This window comes from Bos grunniens, chromosome 20 (assembly GCF_055505025.1).
Source record: "Bos grunniens cultivar Pamir isolate PY7600 chromosome 20, Bosgru_T2T1.0, whole genome shotgun sequence".
NCBI classification, from domain to species: Eukaryota; Metazoa; Chordata; class Mammalia; order Artiodactyla; family Bovidae; genus Bos; species Bos grunniens.
Window position 1 is genome coordinate 67,903,725 of NC_141184.1, and position 23,602 is coordinate 67,927,326.

The following is a 23,602-nucleotide window of genomic DNA, read 5'->3' on the forward strand; positions in this document are numbered from 1 at the left end:
GGAGAGAGTAACATAGAAATTTACAGTACCGTGTGTAAAACAGATAGCCAGTGGGAATTTGCTGTGTGATTCAGGGAAGTCAAACAGGGCCTCTGTGACGTGCTGAAGGGTGGGGGGCAGGGAGGGAGGGGACATGGGTGTACCTATGGCTGATTCTTGTTGATGTATGACAGAAAGCCACAAAATTCTGTAAAGCAGTTATCCTTGAATTAAAACATTAAAAACGAAAATACTGAATGTTTTAAAGGAAAACAGCTGGCACTGGCACAGTGTGCTACTCTGAAGGGGGGAGGGCGAGACCTGATGTGCTGCTTTGGGATACGCTGGCCAGATAGGGTGTGGAGAGATCATGGTTTAGTCCAAGTGTCGAACCAGGGACATTGTGCAGCAAGAAATGGTTCTGTCATCTGGGAATATAGCCTGGTATAGGACGTAGAGATTGCCTAGGGGCTAGAGTCGTTTTATTTCTTTTATGAATAACCCAAATTTCATTTGGCCCTGGGCCAGTGAGGGAGTGGTTAATTTCTGGGATTCTTTAGAATCATTTTGAGAGTAATATCTTTTAAATTATTAGTCTTCCTGTAATTAAATATAGAACATTGAATTTTGACATACACCCTCTGCTTCCTACCCTCTGTCATTTATTTCAAACCCACTCTTACCCAGTACTCCATGGAGCCTCAGTTTTCTTTTTACCTGTTGTTCCATCTGTTGAACAACTTCTCAGCTATGGCACTGTACAAGATAAGAGTGTCTCTGTATGTCAGTTTGCGATCAGTGATCACATGCCAGGTAAGTTTCTGGATGTGAAGAGCTGCTTCAGACTCACTCTAGCATTATGGTAGCACTGCTGCTTTTCTCGAAGGAGCCATGCTGCCACCGAGAGCAGGAAAAGGAGTGGGCTCCTACCCTCTGTTTTCTTCTCCTCCTGAACTGAAACTGGAGTGTTGTAGTTCTTCTCCTTGTAGTGGGGGGTTTCTCCCTTGGCGCAGTATCAAGGATCGCCGGTTCAGCCCTCGTCCCTCCAGAAAGTAAAGCACTACCTACCTCTCTCCCTCATCCCTTTCTAAATTAGCTTCAGTATTTGAGTCTCAGAGAAGGGTTTTAACAGTTCCTAGACTCAAGTCCAGAACAGGTTCCTAGAGGAAGCTTTTCTAGGGTCAGGCTTCCTTGTGGATCTCGTGGTTCGGCTGTCCTTCGTTTGGACACCACAGAGCAGTCTTTTCCCGCTGCGAGATTTCTCAGTTCCTGCTCTATGGCTTCACAGGATCCTGAGATTCAGTCCACTGCTGTGATTTGGTTTCTCCTAGAACCTCACCTCTCTTTTATGGCACCCTTTAACTTTTTATTTTTTATTTTAATTTTTAAATGTTTTTTGGCTACACCAAGTCTTAGTCGCTGCACACAGGGTCTTTTTAGTTGCCACATGGAGTATCTTTAGTTGCGATGTGTGAACTTAGTTGGAGCATGCAGGATCTAGTTCCCTGACCAGGGATCGAACCCAGGCCCTATGCATCTAATAGCATGGAGTCTTAGCCACTGGACCACCAGGCAGTTCCCTCCTTTGACTCTTTTCAAATCCTGCCACCACTGATGGACTGATGGAACACTTACTACTGTTTTTCTAGGTAAGTTTAAAAATCATCCTTTGGAGGAGACAGATTGAATGAAAAAGAGGTACTAACTTGCCCTGGAAGATTTGACCTAATGTCTCCATTTGCCCTTGTAGATCTAAAACAAAATAGGTTAGAGGAATTTCAGAATGTAAGAATTAGCCAGTAGGCCAGCTTCTAGCTATAATTTTGATGAAAGAATCAAAGAAGAATGACCAGATAACTATTAATACATCTTTTATAAATTTTGGTTTTGATGTCAGCCTTTTATTTTTCTTCAGTTGCTTTAGGTCGTAACCAGCCTTTGAAAAAGGAGAAACCTAAATGGAAAAGCGATTATCCCATGACAGATGGACAGCTGCGCAGCAAGAGAGATGAATTTTGGGATACTGCACCAGCTTTTGAAGGCCGTAAAGAGATTTGGGATGCCTTGAAGGCTGCAGCACATGCTTTTGAAAGCAATGATCATGAACTGGCACAAGCGATCATTGATGGTGCAAACATAACGTTGCCACACGGTAGGTCTAGTTATCTTCCAGAACAAAGCAGAGCGTCATCAGCTCCTTTCCAATGGCCATAAACCAAATAGAAAGTGGTCATTTTCCTAGTATGTGTTATTCTAACTGTTTTTCTTCAGTGTAGTGAAGAGGAGCATTCCTCTTTGCTTCTTTTAGCTGGAGATAGGTTTACTCTATGTGTGTGTGTGTGTGTGTGTGTGTGTGTGTGTGTTGGTCTCAAGAAAGAGAACACTCAATAAACCTGTATTTTCTTTTTTATATATATTTATTATTTATTTAGCAGCACTTAGCTGTGGCATTGGAGAAGGAACCTTGCCTGGAGAATCCCAGGGACGGGGGAGCCTGATGGGCTGCTGTCTATGGGGTCACACAGAGTCGGACACGACTGAAGTGACTTAGCAGCTGTGGCATGCAGAATCTTTTAGTTGTGGCATGTGGGATCTAGTTCCCTGACCAGGGATCGAACCCGGGCCCCCTGCATTGGGAGCATGGAGTCTTAGCCACTGGACCGCCAGGGAAGTCCCTAAACCTGTATTTTCTAACTTCCATATAATCTAGCTCTCCATCAAGGCTTCCCCCTGCCCCAGTCTTCTGGAGGTTCTACTTCACTGATTTCCTGCTTGCACTAGAGAAGTAATCTCAGATTACATCTCAGAAGCCATAGAGAGTCAGTGAACTCACCTTTAGTCGTTAGCCTTCATCGAGGCCTGTTTTCAGCATAATGAGCAAACCTAAACTTGGAAGTGAGTCTCATGTATTTTTAAGGACAGTTCTATGATTGTATCCCTGAGCATTATTAGAAACCTCTCTCCTTTGCTTAGGAATGTGACTCTAAGAACCACCATAAGCTTTGAATGTTTCCAGGGACACATATATCCTGGACACATGCATATCCTCATATTTAGTCTCCTGGATTAGAAACAAATTTCATGCTATACTAAGATTTAGATGTTAATTTTATATTATAATCTTGTTCTGTTTACTGTATTTATAAATTTTTCTTGTCACTTTTTCAAGTTAATATTTTTCTAAGTTGTCTATCTTGCTCCTATATACTCTTTTGTGTAGTTTTCTATTTCTGTTTTTGGTTATACTTTTATTGGTTGTTTCTTTTTCAGTATCCTCCTATTTTTTCTCCCCGCCCTCACCTCCCCAGGAATCTTTAGTGAAAGGGAAAAGATTCATATAATCTGAAGAGAAACACAGCTATGGATCAGTATCTTCCTTTATTTGTCTACATTTTGAAAGGAGCAGTGCTTTCCACTGTTTATCTACTTTATGTCCTTTGATTCCTTTTCAAATAAAGGATGTTCAACTTAGTAACCTTCCCAGTTTTCCAAATCTCCATTAATTTTTTTGAATTAATTGTATATCTAAGAAACTTTTTAAAAATAGATCAGATCAGATCAGTCGCTCATTTGTGTCCGACTCTTTGCGACCCCACGAATCGCAGCACGCCAGGCCTCCCTGTCCATCACCAACTCCTGGAGTTCACTGAGACTCACGTCCATCGAGTCAGTGATGCCATCCAGCCATCTCATCCTCTGTCGTCCCCTTCTCCTCCTGCCCCCAATCCCTCCCAGCATCAGAGTCTTTTCCAATGAGTCAACTCTTCGCATGAAGTGGCCAAAGTACTGGAGTTTCAGCTTTAGCATCATTCCTTCCAAAGAAATCCCAGGGCTGATCTCCTTCAGAATGGACTGGTTGGATCCCCTTATATATATTCCATAGCTATCTTATTTTATTAGTGAAAGCTTATTAGGATTGTCTTGGGTTAGTAACATTGGCACCCACTATATATAGATCACTTTTTCTACACAGGTATAAAAATGATCCCTTCTACTTTTGAAAAATTTATAATAGAATGCTATTTTAATATGACTCTTAAGTTGCTATTTTCATGGATAATCTCTGAATTCTTTACCTCTTACATGACTGAAGTACACATCATTTTGCTCCATTACTTTTTTTAGTTCTATAATTTGTCTTCAGATACTATCTTTATATAATATAAAGGGAAGGGCTTTCCTTTATAATTGATTTTATCAGCCTCTTTTTAATGCTTGTGAGTGAGTGAGTGAAAGTTGCTCAGTTGTGTCCGACTCTTTGTGGCCCCATGGACTATATATATAGTTCATGGAATTCTCCAGGCCAGAATTCTGGAGTAGGTAGCCTTTCCCTTCTGCAGTGGCTCTTCCCAACCCAGGGACTGAACCCAGATCTCCCACATTGCAGGTGGATTCTTTACCAGCTGAGCCACAAGGGACCCCAAGAATACTGGAGTGGGTAGCCTATCCCTTTTCCAGCGGATCCTCCCAACCCAGGAATCAAACCGTGGTCTCTTTCATTACAGGCAGATTCTTTACCAACTGAGCTATCAGGGAAGCCCTTTATCTTCTATTTAAAGCAGAATATATTTGTATTTCTAAGGCCTACAAGTGGAGTTGGGGGTGTTGTTTATCTGTGATTGTCTTAATTTAGAAGCTCAAGACCCAGAACCTTAGAACTTTAACTTCCTTACTTTGTACTTATCATAGTTACCTATGGGAAAATCTGATTTCATTCAATAAATTATGGCCTTGTTTACAAGTTCATGGAGGTATCATAGTTCTGTTTCATTTAAAGTGGGGCCTACACATGAGCTCAATCTCTAAAAACTCAAGTCTCCCACTTCTGCTTTTATCTGTGTGAACTGAAGAGACATGATCCTGGCAGCTCCAGCAACTGACAGATTAAGGAGAATTATTCTGGGAAATTTGAGAATATTAAATGAGCTTCTAATCTTCCCCTCTATGTTAAGGAATATTTTCCACTTTAGCATGAAAGAATCAAATAGACTTTCTTAAGCTTTCTGTTTGAAAGTTCTATAATAACTTCCTGTGTATTATTATCATTGGTACCCTTGATTGATTTCCCTTGTTCATATCTGAAACTTACCAATAATGTTTGTTGAATGGACTTTTAAATTATGTTTTGTCATATACTCTAACTCACCATCAGTTTATAGCTTAGCTACTTCAGTTCAGTTCAGTCGCTCAGTTGTGTCCGACTCTTTGAGACCCCATGAATCACAGCATGCCAGGCCTCCCTGTCCATCACCAACTCCTGGAGTCCACTCAAACCCATGTCCATTGAGTCGGTGATGCCATCCAACCATCTCATCCTCTGTCGTCCCCTTCTCCTCCTGCCCTCAATCCCTCCCAGCATCAGGGTCTTTTCCAATGAGTCAGCTCTTCGCATAAGGTGGCCAAAATATTGGAGTTTCAGCTTCAACATCAGTCCTTCCAGTGAACACTCAGGACTGATCTCCTTTAGAATGAACTGGTTGGATGTCCTTGCAGTCCAGGGGACTCTCAAGAGTCTTCTCCAACACCACAGTTCAAAAGCATCAATTCTTTGGCACTCAGCTTTCTTTTTAGTCCAAATCTCACATCCATACATGACCACAGGAAAAACCATAGCCTTGACTAGACAGACCTTTGTTGGCAAAGTAATGTCTCTGCTTTTTAATATGCTGTCTAGGTTGGTCATAACTTTCCTTCCAAGGAGTAAGCGTCTTTTAATTTCATGGCTGCAGTCACCATCTGCAGTGATTTTGGAGCCCAGAAAAATAAAGTCTGACACTGTTGCCACTGTTGCCCCATCTATTTCCCATGAAGTGATGGGACCGGAGGCCATGATCTTTGTTTTCTGAATGTTGAGCTTTAAGCCAACTTTTTCACTCTCCTCTGTTACTTTTATCAAGAAGCTCTTTAGTTCTTCTTCACTTTCTGCCATAAGGGTGGTGTCATCTGCATATCTGAAGTTATTGATATTTCTCCCGGCAATCTTGATTCCAGCTTGTGCTTCCTCCAGCCCAGTGTTTCTCATGATGTACTCTGCATATAAGTTAAATAAGTAGGGTGACAATATACAGCCTTGACGTACTCCTTTTGCTATTTGGAACCAGTCTGTTGTTCCATGTCCAGTTCTAATTGTTGCTTCCTGACCTGCATACCGGTCTCTCAAGAGGCAGATCAGGTGGTCTGGTATGCCCATCTCTTTGAGAATTTTCCACAGTTTATTGTGATCCACATAGTCAAAGGCTTTGGCATAGTCAATAAAGCAGAAATAGATGTTATTCTGGAACTCTCTTGCTTTTTTGATGATCCAGCGGATGTTGGCAATTTGATGTCTTGTTCCTCTGCCTTTTCTAAAACCTTCAGTTCAGTTGCTCAGTCGTGTCTGACTCTTTGCGACCCCATGAATCGCAGCACACCAGGCCTCCCTGTCCATCACAAACTCCCATTGTTCACTCAGACTCACATCTATCGAGTCAGTGATGCCATCCAACCATCTCATCCTCTGTCGTCCCCTTCTCCTCCTGCCCCCAATCCCTCCCAGCATCAGAGTCTTTTCCAATGAGTCAACTCTCCGCATGAGGTGGCCAAAGTACTGGAGTTTCAGCTTCAGCATCAGTCTTTCCATTGAACACCCAGGACTGATCTCCTTTAGGATGGACTGGTTGGATCTCCTTGCAGTCCAAGGGACTCTCAAGAGTCTTCTCCAACACCACAGTTCAGAAGCATCAATTCTTAGGCGCTCAGCCTTCTTCACAGTCCAACTCTCACATGCATACATGACCACAGGAAAAACCATAGCCTTGACTAGACGGACCTTTTTTGGCAAAGTAATATCTCTGCTTTTGAATATGCTATCTAGGTTGGACATAACTTTCCTTCCAAGGAGTAAACGTCTTTTAATTTCATGGCTGCAGTCACCATCTGCAGTGATTTTGGAGCCCCAAAAAATAAAGTCTGACACTGTGTCCACTGTTTCCCCATCTATTTCCCAGGAAGTGATGGGACCGGATGCCGTGATCTTCGTTTTCTGAATGTTGAGCTTTAAGCCAACTTTTTCACTCTCCTCTGTTACTTTCATCAAGAAGCTCTTTAGTTCTTCTTCACTTTCTGCCATAAGGGTAGTGTCATCTGTATATCTGAGGTTATTGATATTTCTCCCAGCAATCTTGATTCCAGCTTGTGTTTCTTCCAGTCCAGCGTTTCTCATGATGTACTCTGCATATAAGTTAAATAAGTAGGGTGACAATATACAGCCTTGATGTACTCCTTTTGCTATTTGGAACCAGTCTGTTGTTCCCTGTCCAGTTCTAACTGTTACTTCCTGACCTGCATACAGATTTCTCAAGAGGCAGGTCAGGTGGTCTAGTATTCCCATGTCTTTCAGAATTTCCCACAGTTTATTGTGATCCACACAATCAAAGGCTTTGGCATAGTCAATAAAGCAGAAATAGATGTTTTTCTGGAACTCTCTTGCTTTTTCCGTGATCCAGAGGATGTTGTTACATGTTTTTACCTAGACCTCCTCAGTGGTATTGGTGAAATCCCTTCCATCTTTTAGATGTAATTATGTAATTGAAATTTTATCTTTGACACATTTTGTTATGTTAAACCATAAAGTCTTAAAGTGTTCAGCACTTCATATTTTGAGTTTACAATATTGCATCGGCTTTAGCTCTTGTTTAGCTCAGGCTTTGGTGTGCGACCTAGCCTTATTTCTTGTCTTTCCTGTATTACTTACAGCTATGTGCCTTTGGGCAAATCACTTCTGTAAGCTTCAGTCCTCTCATCTATAAAATACGGATATAAGTGCCTGCCTTGGAGTGTGGTTGTATTGATTAAATGTGATGATAACACGTGTAAGTTGCTTACCTGGTCCAAAACACACTTAATAAATAGTAGTGCGGATGATTGTATTTCTTAAACTCTGACATTAACAAGTAAACTCCTTGCACCAAAATCTTAAATTATAGATTTCAATCATTTTCTGGATGTAATATTTACTGGTGACATCTTTCTTTGGTTTTTTAGAATACCCTTCTCTTGGGCATATGCCTAATGGAGTTTTGAGGTTGACCTTGATTCAGTAGCAAGCAGCAATAGATTTATTACTCAGACACCAAGCAGTGAGGACATTATTAGTTTAGCGTCATCTCACACCTGACTCATGCCTGTCCCCTTTGTCTGCAGCTGTCAGTGTTACTCACACGGTTACTGAACTGATCATAGACTGACAACCTGAAGAGATCCTAGGATATATGCTCCTTTCTAAATCATCTCCTTTTTTGTTTTCATCTCATCCTCTCTTCTCTTCCCATAATCTTTTTGTTATCTCACCTGTACTCATATTATCTTCCCAGTGTAAATATAAAAGTTCTTTAAAGTTTGAAAGCCGTATGAAAATGTCTTTGTAAATGTGTTTGTAAATAAGCAAGGATTGTGCTGTTTGGTTTGTTGTATTTAGTGTCAGTGTTGTGTGCATAAAAATTATGTGTTTTTCCATGGCCTTTATTTTTGTGTTTCAAGGAAACAACAAAAAACCTTTTCCCTGTATTTTCTCTTTCGTTTCTTTTTCTAACAGTGGTTCCCTTCATAACTACATTTGTTTTATCTTAATTCCAGTCAGCAGGTCATGTTCATTATATTCCTGCCTTGTGCAAGCATAAAATGAGTCTATGCTTTTAAATTGTCTTCCTCTGTTATTGTCAGTAAGAAGTCTTTAGTTTTTTTTCTTAAAAGGCGGTAGCGATTGTGAAGAGGGAAGTTGGTGACCTAAAACTACCTGGGGATTTTATACATGAAGGTGTGTTTTCACTGTGGAAATTATGACTCAGGTAGAGGGTGGTATGAACATGTGCAATAGTGTACTGTTGTGGAAAAGCTCCCTGGATGATTCTAATGTCTGGTGCTTCTTTTCCACAGCCTCCCCATTCTAGAAGAGCTTTATTTTTCATTATTGACAGAGCATTTTTTACTCATGGTCTTACGTTTCTTACAGCTTATTTTCTTTTTCTAGTTGAGTACTGTTTTTTCACTACCTGAAATTCCCCCAAACAGTATTTTGCCTGTGAAACCAGATTATAGATTAAGTGGCTTGCCCAAATTAGCATAAACAGGGTGAAAGAAAGGGAGGTGGTTTTATTTTCATTTTTCACAGAGTCTGGTTCATAGTGGGTTATTCAGATATTTTCAGTGAAAGCTTGTTCAGAAACAATATATGTTTATCTTGTAACGAGGAGGATTTAATGCTCTTTCTTAAATTACTATTTAGAAGATTTACAGGGATTTTTAAAATTGCCTGCTTCCTTTCCCTGCCTTCCATGGAAGGTTCCCTGACTTCTAGAAAGGTTTTTTTTTCTTTGGCATCTACAATTAGTATGTTTTCCAACTCCCTGCAATTCACATGTAAAAGCTCCCTTCTTAACCATCCTTCTGTAGGAGGAGGAGCTGTTCACCACTCCCCAAACACTTTTCTCATATTTAAAGACTTAACCCCAACATTATTCTTACTTCTTTCTCATCACTAAACATTACCAGTTCTTCAGATGAACATTTGAAGGCCAATTTCTTTTGTCCTTTTTCATGCTTCAGGATATGAGAAGTAGGGAGGGTAGGGGAGGGAGGAAGGAAGAGGGTTCAGGATGGGGAACGCGGGTATACCTGTGGCGGATTCATTTCGATATTTGGCAAAACTAATACAATATTGTAAAGTTTAAAAATAAAATTAAAAAAAAAAAGAAAATGGTATTCTTTAAAACATACCTCTTTTTTAATCACCTTTAAAATACAGGTAGAAGAGGAATTGTCCAGTTTTTTTTTTTTTTCCTGGTCTTTCTTACTGCAAAATATATCAAATGTGAATAAATTAAATTACATATAATGTAGTTTAAATTTTTAAAAACCAAGGAGTTTATAAGTATCATTAATGGAGCATTTCTGTATTTAGGAAACCAACATGATAAAAAATCGTGGACTGAGAATCAGAAATAATAAAATACTACCAATTCATGTTTTGAATTGATATTATTTAATTTTCATCCTGTGATAATCACCTGCAACAGTCCCTATTTTAAACAGCTGAGAAAACTGAAGCACAGGGAGGTTATGTCATTTTTCCGAGGTAGAAGTCATGAAATTGGGTTTTAAACTCCAGTCCTAGATCTAACTAACTAAAGCAGTTAAATTACAAGGTCAAGTCATTTCATCTGTGTTTTCTATGAAGTTACTGCACAAGTAATCTCCAGTGTTAATTCCATATCTACCATTTTAAGTCCCTCCCACACTATACAGAGTACTTTAAAATGACATAGTTCTATTACTAGTAAAGAGAAACGAGTGGATTCTCTAAGACATGGACAGGCAGGAAATGCATTAGTGTATTAGAGGCCCGTTAAGAAGCAAGTCATGAATTCTGAGTCCTTTAAAGGTCCCTATAAGAATTTGTCATTTAATAAACTTAATTCATGAAGATAAAAGTTTAAGAACAGAAGCATGAACCTCCTGTACATACAGGAGAGAGGGAATTTTTACCAGACTTGTATCTGGAAATGAAACAGGGTCTTAATAAAGGATCTGATGGCTGATTTATCATAATTAAATGTTGTATCCTTTTCTTCTCTTTATCTTCAAAAAGACAAAAACGATTTGGAGTTACGCAACGTAGCTTCATCTGCTCCTCCGCTGCTGTCACCCTTGTTTTCTTCAAATAAAGCAACAAAGTCCCTAAAATAGCTGAGGTGGGAGTTTGTCCCTGACTCAGTAGGCTTGTCTCTGAAGAAGACCTCCTTTCTTCCATTCTGGGTGGTAAGAATGGAGGGAAAGAAGGATTTCTGATGTGGTCTCAAGACATATATTGCCTCAACTTCTACTTCTGTAAAGCTGGGTCAGCTAAATAAACCAGATACAAGTGCTGCTGATCTATTCCTCTGTCCTTTTAAGGATCTGGACTTAAAAGATCAGTGTCTTCTTAGAAATGTGGCCAAATGTTCCACAAGCTCTTAGTCATGGTCTAACCTTCACACGACTTTGGTAATGCGTCCAGACTAAGTCACTTTTCACCTATGCTTGCTAGAAGAGATGATAGTCTTGGTGCTTCTGAGTCCCGGTCTTAATAGCTAATTTGGTGGGATAAGATACCAGAACCTGCTTCTCCTAGAGCCTGATTACCAGACATAAGCTTAATTTAATTCCCACTAAAGAGTTTGCATGAGGGAGCCTGTAACCTGTTAGTTTTGAAAGACTGCTCATAATATCTGGATGAAGGGTAATTTTGATGGCCCTTTTGACATTGTGGTGTTTACAGAGGACCTTGTGAAGCCTAAAGCAGTAGACTCAAACATGATGAAATTGTTTCATCCTTTGTGATACTGCTATTGGTGAGCTCCCCCCACCCCCCGCCATAAGTTTAGTTTTGAGATTTAAAACTTCTTGAGGAGGGAACTGACATTATTGAGTGTTTCTATGAATTCATTATATGTACCTGTCAATTTTGCGTGTGTTTTATTATTTAATCCTTAAAACAACTTTGTGAGGTAGATACTGTAGTCCTTGAGGAAACAGACTGACTATGTCTAAGATTAGAATCCAAATTAAAATTTTGGTGTGACAGCTCAAAGCCACTGTTCATTCTGTCAGATATCACTGCTTTTCCAACTTCTGTTCCTCTGACAGACTGAACAGTGGGCTGCCTGAGCCACAGGTCTAACCCAGTATTCTCTCCTTCCCATTCTTTGTTACTTCAGATTCTTTTCCTTTTTAACTGTGTCCAGGTCACTTGTGTGTTGGTCTTCTGTTGCTTTAGGAAGTCATGGTTTTTGAAGAGTTCATGCTTTCTTGGTCAGTTTGAAAAGTGAAGTCAAAAATAAAGACATCCTTTCTCATCCTTGGAAGAAACCCCAAGTGTGATACAAGCCTTGCAATTCTAGCGTACAGCTTTCATGATTAATTTTGGGAGGGAGATTTCTTCTATCAGATTGCCAGTATGTTTTCAATATTATTGATAAATGTTTTCAACACTATTAAGGTATATTGAAGAACACATATTTGAAGTATACAGTTTGATCAGCTTTGACATGTAAACACCCATGACTGACAAAAATTTTAATATCCTCAAAAGCGTCCTTACATAAAATTGATTTTCAACTTTGATTTTCAAATTTGATCATGTAACACTGCAAGTCTCACATGGTAAAAGTTTGAAGACCTAGTTGGTCTTAAACATAGAGGAAAACCAGTGAGGCCTTTGAATGCTTACAAAGATGTCTTTTTTTTAATCTCAAAGACTGCTTGAGAAACAGTAAAGTGTTAGATGTTATGACATTTAAGAAAGCTATTTTTATTATTTGGTATTTAATTTAGTCCTGTCTTTATAATTTTCTTGTGAAATATTTTGCAGCCAAATTAAAAGCAGCCATAGAAAACAAGGAAAATTTAACATCGGAGCCAATCATCTAGATAGAAGATAAATAAAAACAACCTCAAACAATTATGTATGAAATCAGGACAGAAGGTAGTCTTGGCAGCTTTCTTCCTGCCCTGGGGAGCTTTCAGGGCTTCCTGACCAGGGGAAGCAGTGGCCTGGCGGCATTTATCCCTGTGGCCATCTGTCTCTCTGCTAGGACTCGGTTGAGGCCTATAATGATGTTGTGAGGAGAAGGAGGAATAAAAGACGGGTGTACTTCCACAAAGAACGTTTGGTGAGCAATCTAAGCAACCCTGGCTAGCACATCTTTAGAACGAGTGGGGAATTGTTAGATGAGCTGCACCATCAGTGGTCAGTGGGTGATAATTTAAAACCTTTTGTAAATTGCAAATGCAAACCCAGCTAGTAATTTTTGGAAAGGTTAAAAAAAATCCTAATGTTACCTACTTTTAGAGTGGTCCCTTCCCTTTTGTGTTTATACACAGGGTTTCTTTAAGGGAAGCTATCCATCTTCTCACCACACTCTGTTTTTTACACTCTGCTCTCAAATATTGTAGATGAAACACTGACAGCAATATGTCCGTTTTGTCACTACATGTGGTGGCTTCAGAGCACTGAAACTTCTTAGTCACCACTTCCTTTTGCCTCCTCTTCTGTATCCTCCTTTGCTTGGTCACTAACAGCACTGGCAAATGTATTTTGGGCTGCACTGTGCCTTGTGATTCACGTTTGGCTTTTCATCCCTCTTGTATTTGTCCTCTGCCTTTTTCCAAGAGCATTTCTTCCTTCCACTAGCCATATCATTAACCTGAGAGTCCAGTAGAGCTATCACAAGCCCTGAAGCCTTATCCGTGTGTCATACATTTACTTCTTCAGGAATCAGATTATTGTACTCTGTTACTCTCTGACCCGGGACAAGCTTACCTGTCTCTTCTTCAGTTTTCCCATTTGTAAAATGAGTATGATAAACTTACTTTACTGGGTCATTGTGAGAATTAAATGTCATTGTATATGAAGTGCTCAGACAGAGCTAGTAAGCCCTCTTTTTAAGTGTTTGCTTTTATGTTTAAGCTTGTACATTCAAGATTATTACTGTACACACTGCTTTTATCTTTTTCCCAATATGCCTCTTCAGTTACCTTCAGATAACTCAATTGAAGTATCTCCCCATACCTGCAGCAGTTAAGACTAAGCAAAGAATCTTGTAACCCTGAATTCTTTATCACTCTCATTTCCTAGTTAGGTGATTTGCCTTTCCTAAACTATCATTGGGCTTCCCTGGTGGCTTAGATGGTAAAAGAATCTGCCTGCATTGCAGGAGACCTGGGTTCAGTCTCTGGGTTGGGAAGATCCCCTGGAGGAGAGCATGGCAACCCCCTCCAGGATTCTTGCCTGAAGAATCTCCATGGACAGAGGATCCTGGCAGGCTATAATCCATGGGGTTGCAGAGAGTCGGACACGACTGAGCACACACACAATCTATCATTAGGTCCTGCTAATTACCACCAATTCTTTCAGATCCATTTCTTTCCATTGTTAGGCAATCATTTTAGCTGGTTCCCCTAATTCCAGTCAGTCACTCTCGTTTCATGCAAATAATAAAAGAATCTTTAGGCTTTGTCTTATTCCCTGGCATAATATTGCTTGGCATATAGTAGGCACTCAATATTTGTAGGAGTGACTCATGGACTGGTATTAGCCACCTTTAGAAATGTTCTATAGTATTAAGTCTCCCTAAGCCTTCTATTAGATTTTCACTGTTGCTGTTTAGTAATTTCACACAGTTGATTCTGTATTTCACCTCAGCAAAGCCACTTTTTATTCCATACTTACATTAATTCTTATTTCCATATAATTCATATTTCTTGGGATGCCCGTTATTTGTATTGTGTCATGCCTGTAGTGGAGTAAAGTGTTAGCTGTGCAGTCGTGTCCGACTCTTTGTGACCCCGTGGACTGTATGTAGCTTCCCAGGCTCCTCTGTCCATGGGATTCTCCAGGCAGGAATACTGGAGTGGGTAGCCATTCCCTTCTCCAGGGGATCTTCCCGACCCAGGGATTGAGCCCAGGTCTCTTGGATTGTTGGCAGATTCTTTACTGCCTGAGCCACCAGAGAAGCTCCCTGTGTCATGCTTAGAGCACACTATTTTTATAGAGTTTTTTCTTTCTTGGCTCTACCAGCTCTAGTCCCATCACTGCTGTGTGATACCTTGGCTCCTCTGTCTGGTTCTCAGTGTATCAATTTGTATTTACACCCTTGGTGGTTACACTATGTCTGCTTCCCTTGACTCTAAGCTCCTGGGGATCAGGGGCAGCCTTTGCTTCCTTGTAACCCTCTGTGCTCAGTGCCAGTGACACACCCTAACACTTCCAGGTGTTTGCCAAGTGACGGAGACCACCGTTAGTTTTGTCTTTAATAAAAAGACGCAGGGCCCTAAAACGGTGGGGGATTTGGGAATATATTGTTCAGGACAGTTTGAGCCTACAGAGGAGTCATTCTGCTCTGTATAGGTAACTCTGGGGTAGTATTCAGCTCTGGTCTATATTGATTAATTTTTTGATACTTTATGGACTCAGATATTTAATGTGGGTAGAGGGTAATCCATAAAACTAGTCTAAAAATATAATTAATATTTGACTTCATGGCCTGAATTTTTGGCATATTTATTTTTTAGTTTAATCTAAAACTGGAACATATTTATAATTCAGTTTGCAATATAATTTGACTGGCAGGAGTGAAGAACAGAGTAAACCAGAAAATTTCATGTTAGATAAATTGAAGTTACCTTTCCCCAAAATATCAGAATATAGGAGCTTCTTAGCCGTAGAGTCTGGATAGTTTATTTACAGCATTATAGATGTGAGGCTTCCTGAGCTGGAGCAAGAAGATATGCCATCCAGCTGTACCTCTTCCATGGAGCTTTTATTCTTACCCATTTGACTCTGAAAACTGAACCCTTGACTTTCTGGGCTGAAGGGCAGGTGGGGAAAGACTCAGCTTTACACTGTGATGCAGAAGTGAGTATTCAGATCTGGGAAGACCACAGTGCCTGGCAGGCTGTGCGTCTGTCGTAAGGGTGCCTTGCGCTGCTGTTCAGCCCTGGACAAGACGCTGCCACAGCGCCTCACGCCCTCCTTTCTCGGGAGGCTGGAAATGCAGGCTGCCTTTTGGTCAAGACATGATTCTGCCCACAGTTTGACAGCTTTGGTTTGCTTTCCTGTTCTCTGTCTCTTGTGGTGCATGAATATGAAGCAGTGTGTGTAAACCTGGAAACCAATTTACAGGTCATTTTTATCCTGCCTCATTTAGCTAATTGAGAAAAGTATTTGAGGTTAAAGAATGCTGCTGGAGGTTGTACACCTAGTTAATAACAAGGCTGGGAGTATCGTCATGGTCTCCTGATTGCAAAAGTAGTGATTTAGCTTGGTCTCTTGGGACTTCCCTGGCATTTAAGACTTCCCGCTTCCACTGCAGGGGGTGCATGGATTTGATCCTGGTCAGGGAACTAAGATCCTGCATGTCATACTGCGTGGTCAAAAAAAGCAACCAAAAAACAAGGTGTAGAATGGTGCCTGTCTAAGAGAACTTTTTTTTTAATAGAATAGTTACGTTAATATATGGGCTTCCCCGGTGGCTCAGTGGTAAAGAATCCGCCTGCAGTGCAGGAGACGCAGGAGACTCTGGTTTGATCCTTGGGTCAGGAAGATCCCCTGGAGGAGGGCATTGCAACCTACTCCAGTTTTCTTGCCTGGAGAATCCCATGGACAGAGGAGCCTGGCGGGCTACGGTCCATGGAGTTGCACAGAGTCAGACACGACTGAAGGATCTTAGCATGCACGCATGTAAATACATGCTCTTGTACCTGTCAGGCTGGTATCAGTGGGATGTGTATCTGAAGTTATTTTCCTGAGAGAGATGATGAGTCTGTAGTGAACTCTCCACCTTTTCTTTGCTAGTTTTCCTAATGGTCAGGCCATCTGAAAGACACTGGTAGGTTTCTTTGCCTTAGAACAAGCCTATATCAAGTATGTACACAGTGAAGTTTGCACAACTGATTTTATAAATAACATTCTACAGTGTGATGGCTGCTAGTTTAGGAAACTGCTGGTGATCACAGCTGGGCTTGAAACATGTCCATCTCTACAGTTTCATAGCAGTGTTCAGATTAATTAGTGAACAGCACAGAGGCTGAACATTAAACACAGAGGAAGGGGAGATTCACGAGTATTGATGCTTGGTGGCTGAGGTCTCACCCCAGCCCATCGTACGTAACTTAGAAAGCAGGCCCAGGTCAACGCTTGGTGCGTTGGCGACTGTTCGAATCTCATGTGGAATTCTTTGTATTTTCCGCCTGTTGATAGTGACCACAGAGACCAGGTTATTAACTCACCTGTTCATTGATAACCATTTCTCAGTGTCCCACTTCCCATGTTCATTAGCCTGTGTGTAGTGTTTTGAATATAGATGTTTTTGGTTTTTATCTATATTGAACAAAGGACACATTATGAATACCTTACAATAAAGCATTCATTCAGTATGCCCTCAAGTTCCCCAAGGGAAGCTCTGGTAATTACAATGCAGTTTATAAAGAAATTAACCATGAATATCTTCTTTTAAACCGCAAACACTTTTTATCCCCTCCCCTGAGCAGTGGGTTATAAACTTCATACTTCTTTTATTCTTCCTTTTTAACCCGTAGCTTCTCTGTAACAGATTGACTAATAATTAGGGTAAATAAAACACCTCAGTCACTTCTGTGGTAATTGTGCTAATGAGATTCATATATAAGCCATGAGCCAGTGGCAGCTGGTAAGCTTGTCATCTCTAGTTTGTGATTTCTTTGGACTGAGGTCTTCTGGCAAAGGAAGTCTGGGCATTAAGAGAACCACTCTGGGATGCTATTGTGGCGAATTGGGCTTAGAGATCTGGTTTTTTTATTTGTTTGTTTTTAAGGTTAACTGATTCGTTTCCTAAAAGATATCCCACTGCAGTTTGAATTTCCCCTTAATTTGGTCTGAGCATTGAAATATTAGTAAATTGGAATTTTGTGTGCTTTTTTTCCTTTTTTAATGAAACTGTAAATTAGGTATAAAATGACTTAGAAGTGTGAGGGTAAGGAGTTAGGGTCCTGGTTCATTTGATAAACACTCAGGTAATTGGGGGCTTCCCTGGTGGCTCAGACAGTAAAGAATTTGCCTGCCACGCAGGAGACCCAGGTCTGATCCCTGGGTCAGGAAGATCCCCTGGAGAAGGAAATGGCTACCCACTCCTCTGTTCTTGCCTGGAGAATTCCATGGACAGAGGAGCCTGGCAGGCTACAGTCCACGGGGTTGCAAAGAATCGGACACAAGTGAGCAACTGACACTTGCCCTTTTTCAGATAATTGGTCATGGGCCATCCATGATAACAGTCGTTGACCACTGACAGAGATTGGTCTTATTTTACATTTTTTTCCCTTTTAAGTGGCAAGCCAGGGAGATGTTTGAGCATTTGCACAATGTAAAGAAAAATGCATTCATTTAGGTTAAACCCTTTTTCATTTCTTCTCTTTCTGAAGGTGCACTTACAGAGTGCTATGATGAACTGGGGAATAGATACCAGCTTCCAGTCTATTGCTTGGCACCACCAATCAACATGATAGAGGAAAAGAGCGACATAGAGACTCTGGATATTCCTGAGCCACCGCCCAATTCTGGGTATGAATCTCAGCTCCGTTTGCGCCTCTCCACTGGCAAAGACCTCAAACTTGTGGTCCGCAGCACAGACACAGTGTACCACATGAAGAGACGACTGCATGCTGCGGAAGGAGTGGAACCAGCTAGTCAGCGGTGGTTCTTTTCTGGCAGACCTCTCACTGACAAAATGAGATTGGAAGAGCTGAAGATCCCAAAGGACTATGTCGTACAGGTTATAATGAGCCAACCTCTGCAGAACCCAACACCAGTTGAGAACTGACCTAGTCCTGTTGGCCGTCCCCAGATCCTTCATGCCCCTTTTTATTGTTCTCATTTCCTACTCTATGGCGTGAAATCTGTTTTCACTGCTCTGAATTCCATATGAATGGATTTAGTTCTGAGGAATTATCAGTGAAAAATTCCATCTGTGATGGAGACCAACAAAAGTAATTAATAAAACACAAAGAGCCAGCCTTTGAGACTCATGTAATTACAATTTTTAATTCAAGAGGCAGTTAAGAAATAGATAACCTTTTATTTTAAAACACCCAACAACTATGTAATGGCTGTATTTAAATGATTTGGACTGTAAATAGAAGATTGCACCCATGAAGAACAGCACCAAGCACCTATGAATACAGAGTTCTCAAATATAATTTCCAGAAATCATCGATAACAGTTATAAAACTTGAGCTTTTTGAAATGGAAACTAACAGAGCAGTACTTGAGGTTCGATAACTTTTCTGATCTTAGTTCTTTGCTCAAGTCATATTTAGCCATAAAGGTGTAGAGACTGGCAAGTTGTGCTTCAGTATTGCTACTCCCATTCTCATGGGTTGAGCTCCTTATTTACGTTCACACTAAATTTTGGTGCCTTTCTAGCGCGTTGGTGGCAGGCATCTTTCTGGAACACTAGGCAATAATTTCGTCAGTGCATTCAGATCTCTGATTTTCAACTGATACTTAGTTGAAAAGTCCATTGTCCTCTTGCTGCATAAGTATTCTGAAATGTCTATATAAGAAGCTGTTTTCATATCCAGGCTTAGAAGGTCACTACTATATAATACCTTCATTGATCTGCCTACTCTGCTTAGAACTTTCAGAGCTAGCTGTGCCCCAAATGCATGCATACTAGGTCAGGGAATGCACAGAATCAATAAAGTAATTATCTTGTCTCCCCCGGTTTGCAGGAAGGGTGTAAAGAAAACCCATTCTGTCTGTGCCTAGGAGAATTGTGCCTGTCTTCAATCTTTCAGAAAAAAAATTTCAAGGCATAATTTACTAGTGAAAAATTTCCTGGCATCACTTAAACATTGGCAGTGAGACCTAATGATGATACGTTGCTTTATACTTCAGTGCTTACCATAATAGCTCACTGTTACCTGTAGTTGTGGTGGATGAGAATTTTCCTCTCTCATCTTTCATAGCAAAGAGGCAAATTAAGAAGCATCGGCAGATTATAAAACTGAAAAATTCCATGGCATAACCTGATTCTTCTGTATAAATTCCATGGCTTCTCAATGGAATAAAGCTGCCAAGGATTGTATTTAATGCAGAGCCTTTTCAAAGTTGGTTCCATAGGTGAGAAGGGGGCTAGCACATACGATGTCCCTGAACCTCTAGGAACCCATGAGATGGAGAAGCAGAGGCAAGCAGGCACTTAACGTGGTTCTCAAATGGGAGATGATCAGACCTCCACACTCATTTTGGATGTGAAGCACCATTATTAATTCAGTGGCAGACTGAAACTGCTATTTAGTTTAAATGTTATGTTTAAAATGTTATTAAATTTCCTATAGCCTGATTAGATACAATATCTATAATTGTAATGTAGCGTGTTTCTGAGAGCTTTAACTGTTTCTCTTTTTTATGCAATCATTTTAAAGATTGTGGCTACATTTAATTTAGCTTTGCTGATAATTGAATCTAAATTCAAGAGGGGACAGCAACATTAATTCCAAAGGAATATTTTTATATGTGGAGGTGGAGGTACATGAGGGTGTTTTAGAATAATGCCCCGTCATCAAAATGTTTCTTAATTTGTTTGCCACATTAAACAGCAGCATCTCTCAAAGTTTGTCAACTGGAGGGAAAAAAATGTTCAAATCTATTTTTCTTAAGTAAATTTGGTGATATAATTATCTATGATTGATAAAAGTTTTTTTGTTTGTTGAGGATTTGAGCTCTGTTAAGAGTTTATTTTATTTTAAAGGAACATATACCTTGAATAACAATTTTCTGGGCATGTTTAACTAACCTAGGTGAGAAAACCATGGTGCTGTTTAATTGTAAATAGATTGATATAAGATTGGACCAATACTTGATGTGTACAATTTTAGTATGTAGGGTTTTTGTGCTTTTTAAAAAAAAAAGTTCAATTTTTCTCTTTGTCTTTGCCTTTATTCTGGGTGTTTAACTATTATTACTGTCCACAGTAAGGGTAATCTGCTTCTTACTGATAAAACTTCTAAAAAGGTTTTCCCCCTTTTAAAACCCTTCCAGGTCAGTAAATAACAAGTTCATCATCACCAAACCTAGACTCTGCTGTATCAAACCATACATGGGCATTTATAGATACACTTTATTTGCTGCCTTGAAACCTTGGGCTCAGTAGGTTGTTGTTTTTTTCTTTTAAGAATCATGCTGTAAACCAAAACCCATCATTCAGTTTTTCAGAAGGATTATCCATTTTGGATCCAAGTGGCAGGTTTTGATTGTTGAATTTTTATTTAAAATAAGCAGTACGTTCACATGGGAAAAAAATCCGAACATAAAAAAGTCTCTCTTCAACTCCTGTGCTTCATCTCGCATTTCTTCTCTCCAGAGGTAACAGCTGTTCACAGTTTTCTGGATATCTTTAGAGATATTCTAGCACAGTGGTTCTGACACTTCAGCATACATCAGAATTACCTGGAAGGCTTATTAAAAACACAGATTTAAAAAACATACTATTATCAACAATTATATGCCAATAAAATGGACAACGAGGAAGAAATGGACAAATTCTTAGAAAAGTACAATTTTCCAAAACTCGACCAGGAAGAAATAGAAAACCTTAACAGACCCATCACAAGCACGGAAATTGAAACTGTAATCAAAAATCTTCCAGCAAACAAAAGCCCAGGTCCAGACGGCTTCACAGCTGAATTCTACCAAAAATTTAGAGAAGAGCTAACACCTATCCTGCTCAAACTCTTCCAGAAAATTGCAGAGGAAGGTAAACTTCCAAACTCATTCTATGAGGCCACCATCACCCTAATACCAAAACCTGACAAAGATGCCACAAAAAAAGAAAACTATAGGCCAATATCACTGATGAACATAGATGCAAAAATCCTAAACAAAATTCTAGCAATCAGAATCCAACAACACATTAAAAAGATCATACACCATGACCAAGTGGGCTTTATCCCAGGGATGCAAGGATTCTTCAATATCCGCAAATCAATCAATGTAATACACCACATCAACAAATTGAAAAACAAAAACCATATGATTATCTCAATAGATGCAGAGAAAGCCTTTGACAAAATTCAACACCCATTTATGATAAAAACTCTCCAGAAAGCAGGAATAGAAGGAACATACCTCAACATAATAAAAGCTATATATGACAAACCCACAGCAAACATTATCCTCAATGGTGAAAAATTGAAAGCATTTCCTCTAAAGTCAGGAACAAGACAAGTGTGCCCACTTTCACCATTACTATTCAACATAGTTTTGGAAGTTTAGGCCACAGCAGTCAGAGCAGAAAAAGAAATAAAAGGAATCCAAATTGGAAAAGAAGAAGTAAAACTCTCACTATTTGCAGATGACATGATCCTCTACATAGAAAACCCTAAAGACTCCACCAGAAAATTACTAGAACTAATCAATGATTATAGCAAAGTTGCAGGATATAAAATCAACACACAGAAATCCCTTGCATTCCTATACACTAATAATGAGAAAACAGAAAGAGAAATTAAGGAAACAATTCCATTCACCATTGCAACGAAAAGAATAAAATATTTAGGAATATATCTACCTAAAGAAACTAAAGACCTATATATAGAAAACTATAAAACACTGGTGAAAGAAATCAAAGAGGACACTAATAGATGGAGAAATATATCATGTTCATGGATTGGAAGAATCAATATAGTGAAAATGAGTATACTACCCAAAGCAATTTATACATTCAATGCAATCCCTATCAAGCTACCAACAGTATTCTTCACAGAGCTAGAACAAATAATTTCACAATTTGTATGGAAATACAAAAAACCTCGAATAGCCAAAGCGATCTTGAGAAAGAAAAATGGAACTGGAGGAATCAACCTACCTGACTTCAGGCTCTACTACAAAGCCACAGTTATCAAGACAGTATGGTACTGGCACAAAGACAGAAATATAGATCAATGGAACAAAATAGAAAGCCCAGAGATAAATCCACGCACATATGGACACCTTATCTTTGACAAAGGAGGCAAGAATATACAGTGGATTAAAGACAATCTCTTTAACAAGTGGTGCTGGGAAATCTGGTCAACCACTTGTAAAAGAATGAAACTAGAACACTTTCTAACACCATATACAAAAATAAACTCAAAATGGATTAAAGATCTCAACATAAGACCAGAAACTATAAAACTCCTAGAGGAGAACATAGGCAAAACACTCTCTGACATACATCACAGCAGGATCCTCTATGACCCACCTCCCAGAATATTGGAAATAAAAGCAAAAATAAACAAATGGGACCTAATTAAACTTAAAAGCTTCTGCACATCAAAGGAAACTATTAGCAAGGTGAAAAGACAGCCTTCAGAATGGGAGAAAATAATAGCAAATGAAGCAACCGACAAACAACTAATCTCAAAAATATACAAGCAACTCCTACAGCTCAACTCCAGAAAAATAGATGACCCAATCAAAAAATGGGCCAAAGATCTAAATAGACATTTCTCCAAAGAAGACATACAGATGGCTAACAAACACTTGAAAAGATGCTCAACATCACTCTTTATCAGAGAAATGCAAATCAAAACCACTATGAGGTACCATTTCACACCAGTCAGAATGGCTGCGATCCAAAAGTCTACAAATAATAAATGCTGGAGAGGGTGTGGAGAAAAGGGAACCCTCTTACACTGTTGGTGGGAATGCAAACTAGTACAGCCACTATGGAGAACAGTGTGGAGATTCCTTAAAAAACTGGAAATAGAACTGCCTTATGATCCAGCAATCCCACTGCTGGGCATACACACTGAGGAAACCAGAAGGGAAAGAGACACATGTACCCCAATGTTCATCGCAGCACTGTTTATAATAGCCAGGACATGGAAGCAACCTAGATGTCCATCAGCAGATGAATGGATAAGAAAGCTGTGGTACATATACACAATGGAGTATTACTCAGCCATTAAAAAGAATACATTTGAATCAGTTCTAATGAGGTGGATGAAATTGGAGCCTATTATACAGAGTGAAGTAAGCCAGAAGGAAAAACATAAATACAGTATACTAACGCATATATATGGAATTTAGAAA

General features: G+C 39.7%; 1 protein-coding gene across 4 annotated transcripts in view; it reads left to right on the top strand.

Annotated features, from left to right (window-relative positions):
- The window catches only part of UBTD2 (ubiquitin domain containing 2), a 63,209-nt gene extending 42,760 nt beyond the window's left edge, over window positions 1–20,449 (top strand). For all 4 annotated transcript variants that reach the window (XM_086362205.1, XM_086362204.1, XM_086362202.1 and 1 more), the window contains 2 exons: window positions 1,895–2,131; window positions 17,950–20,449. In XM_086362205.1, coding sequence (XP_086218331.1) covers window positions 1,957–2,131; window positions 17,950–18,347 — 573 coding nt within the window. In that variant the 5' untranslated portion in view covers window positions 1,895–1,956 and the 3' untranslated portion in view covers window positions 18,348–20,449. The remainder of the gene's footprint in view (window positions 1–1,894; window positions 2,132–17,949) is intronic.
- Window positions 20,450–23,602: the final 3,153 nt, after the last annotated feature.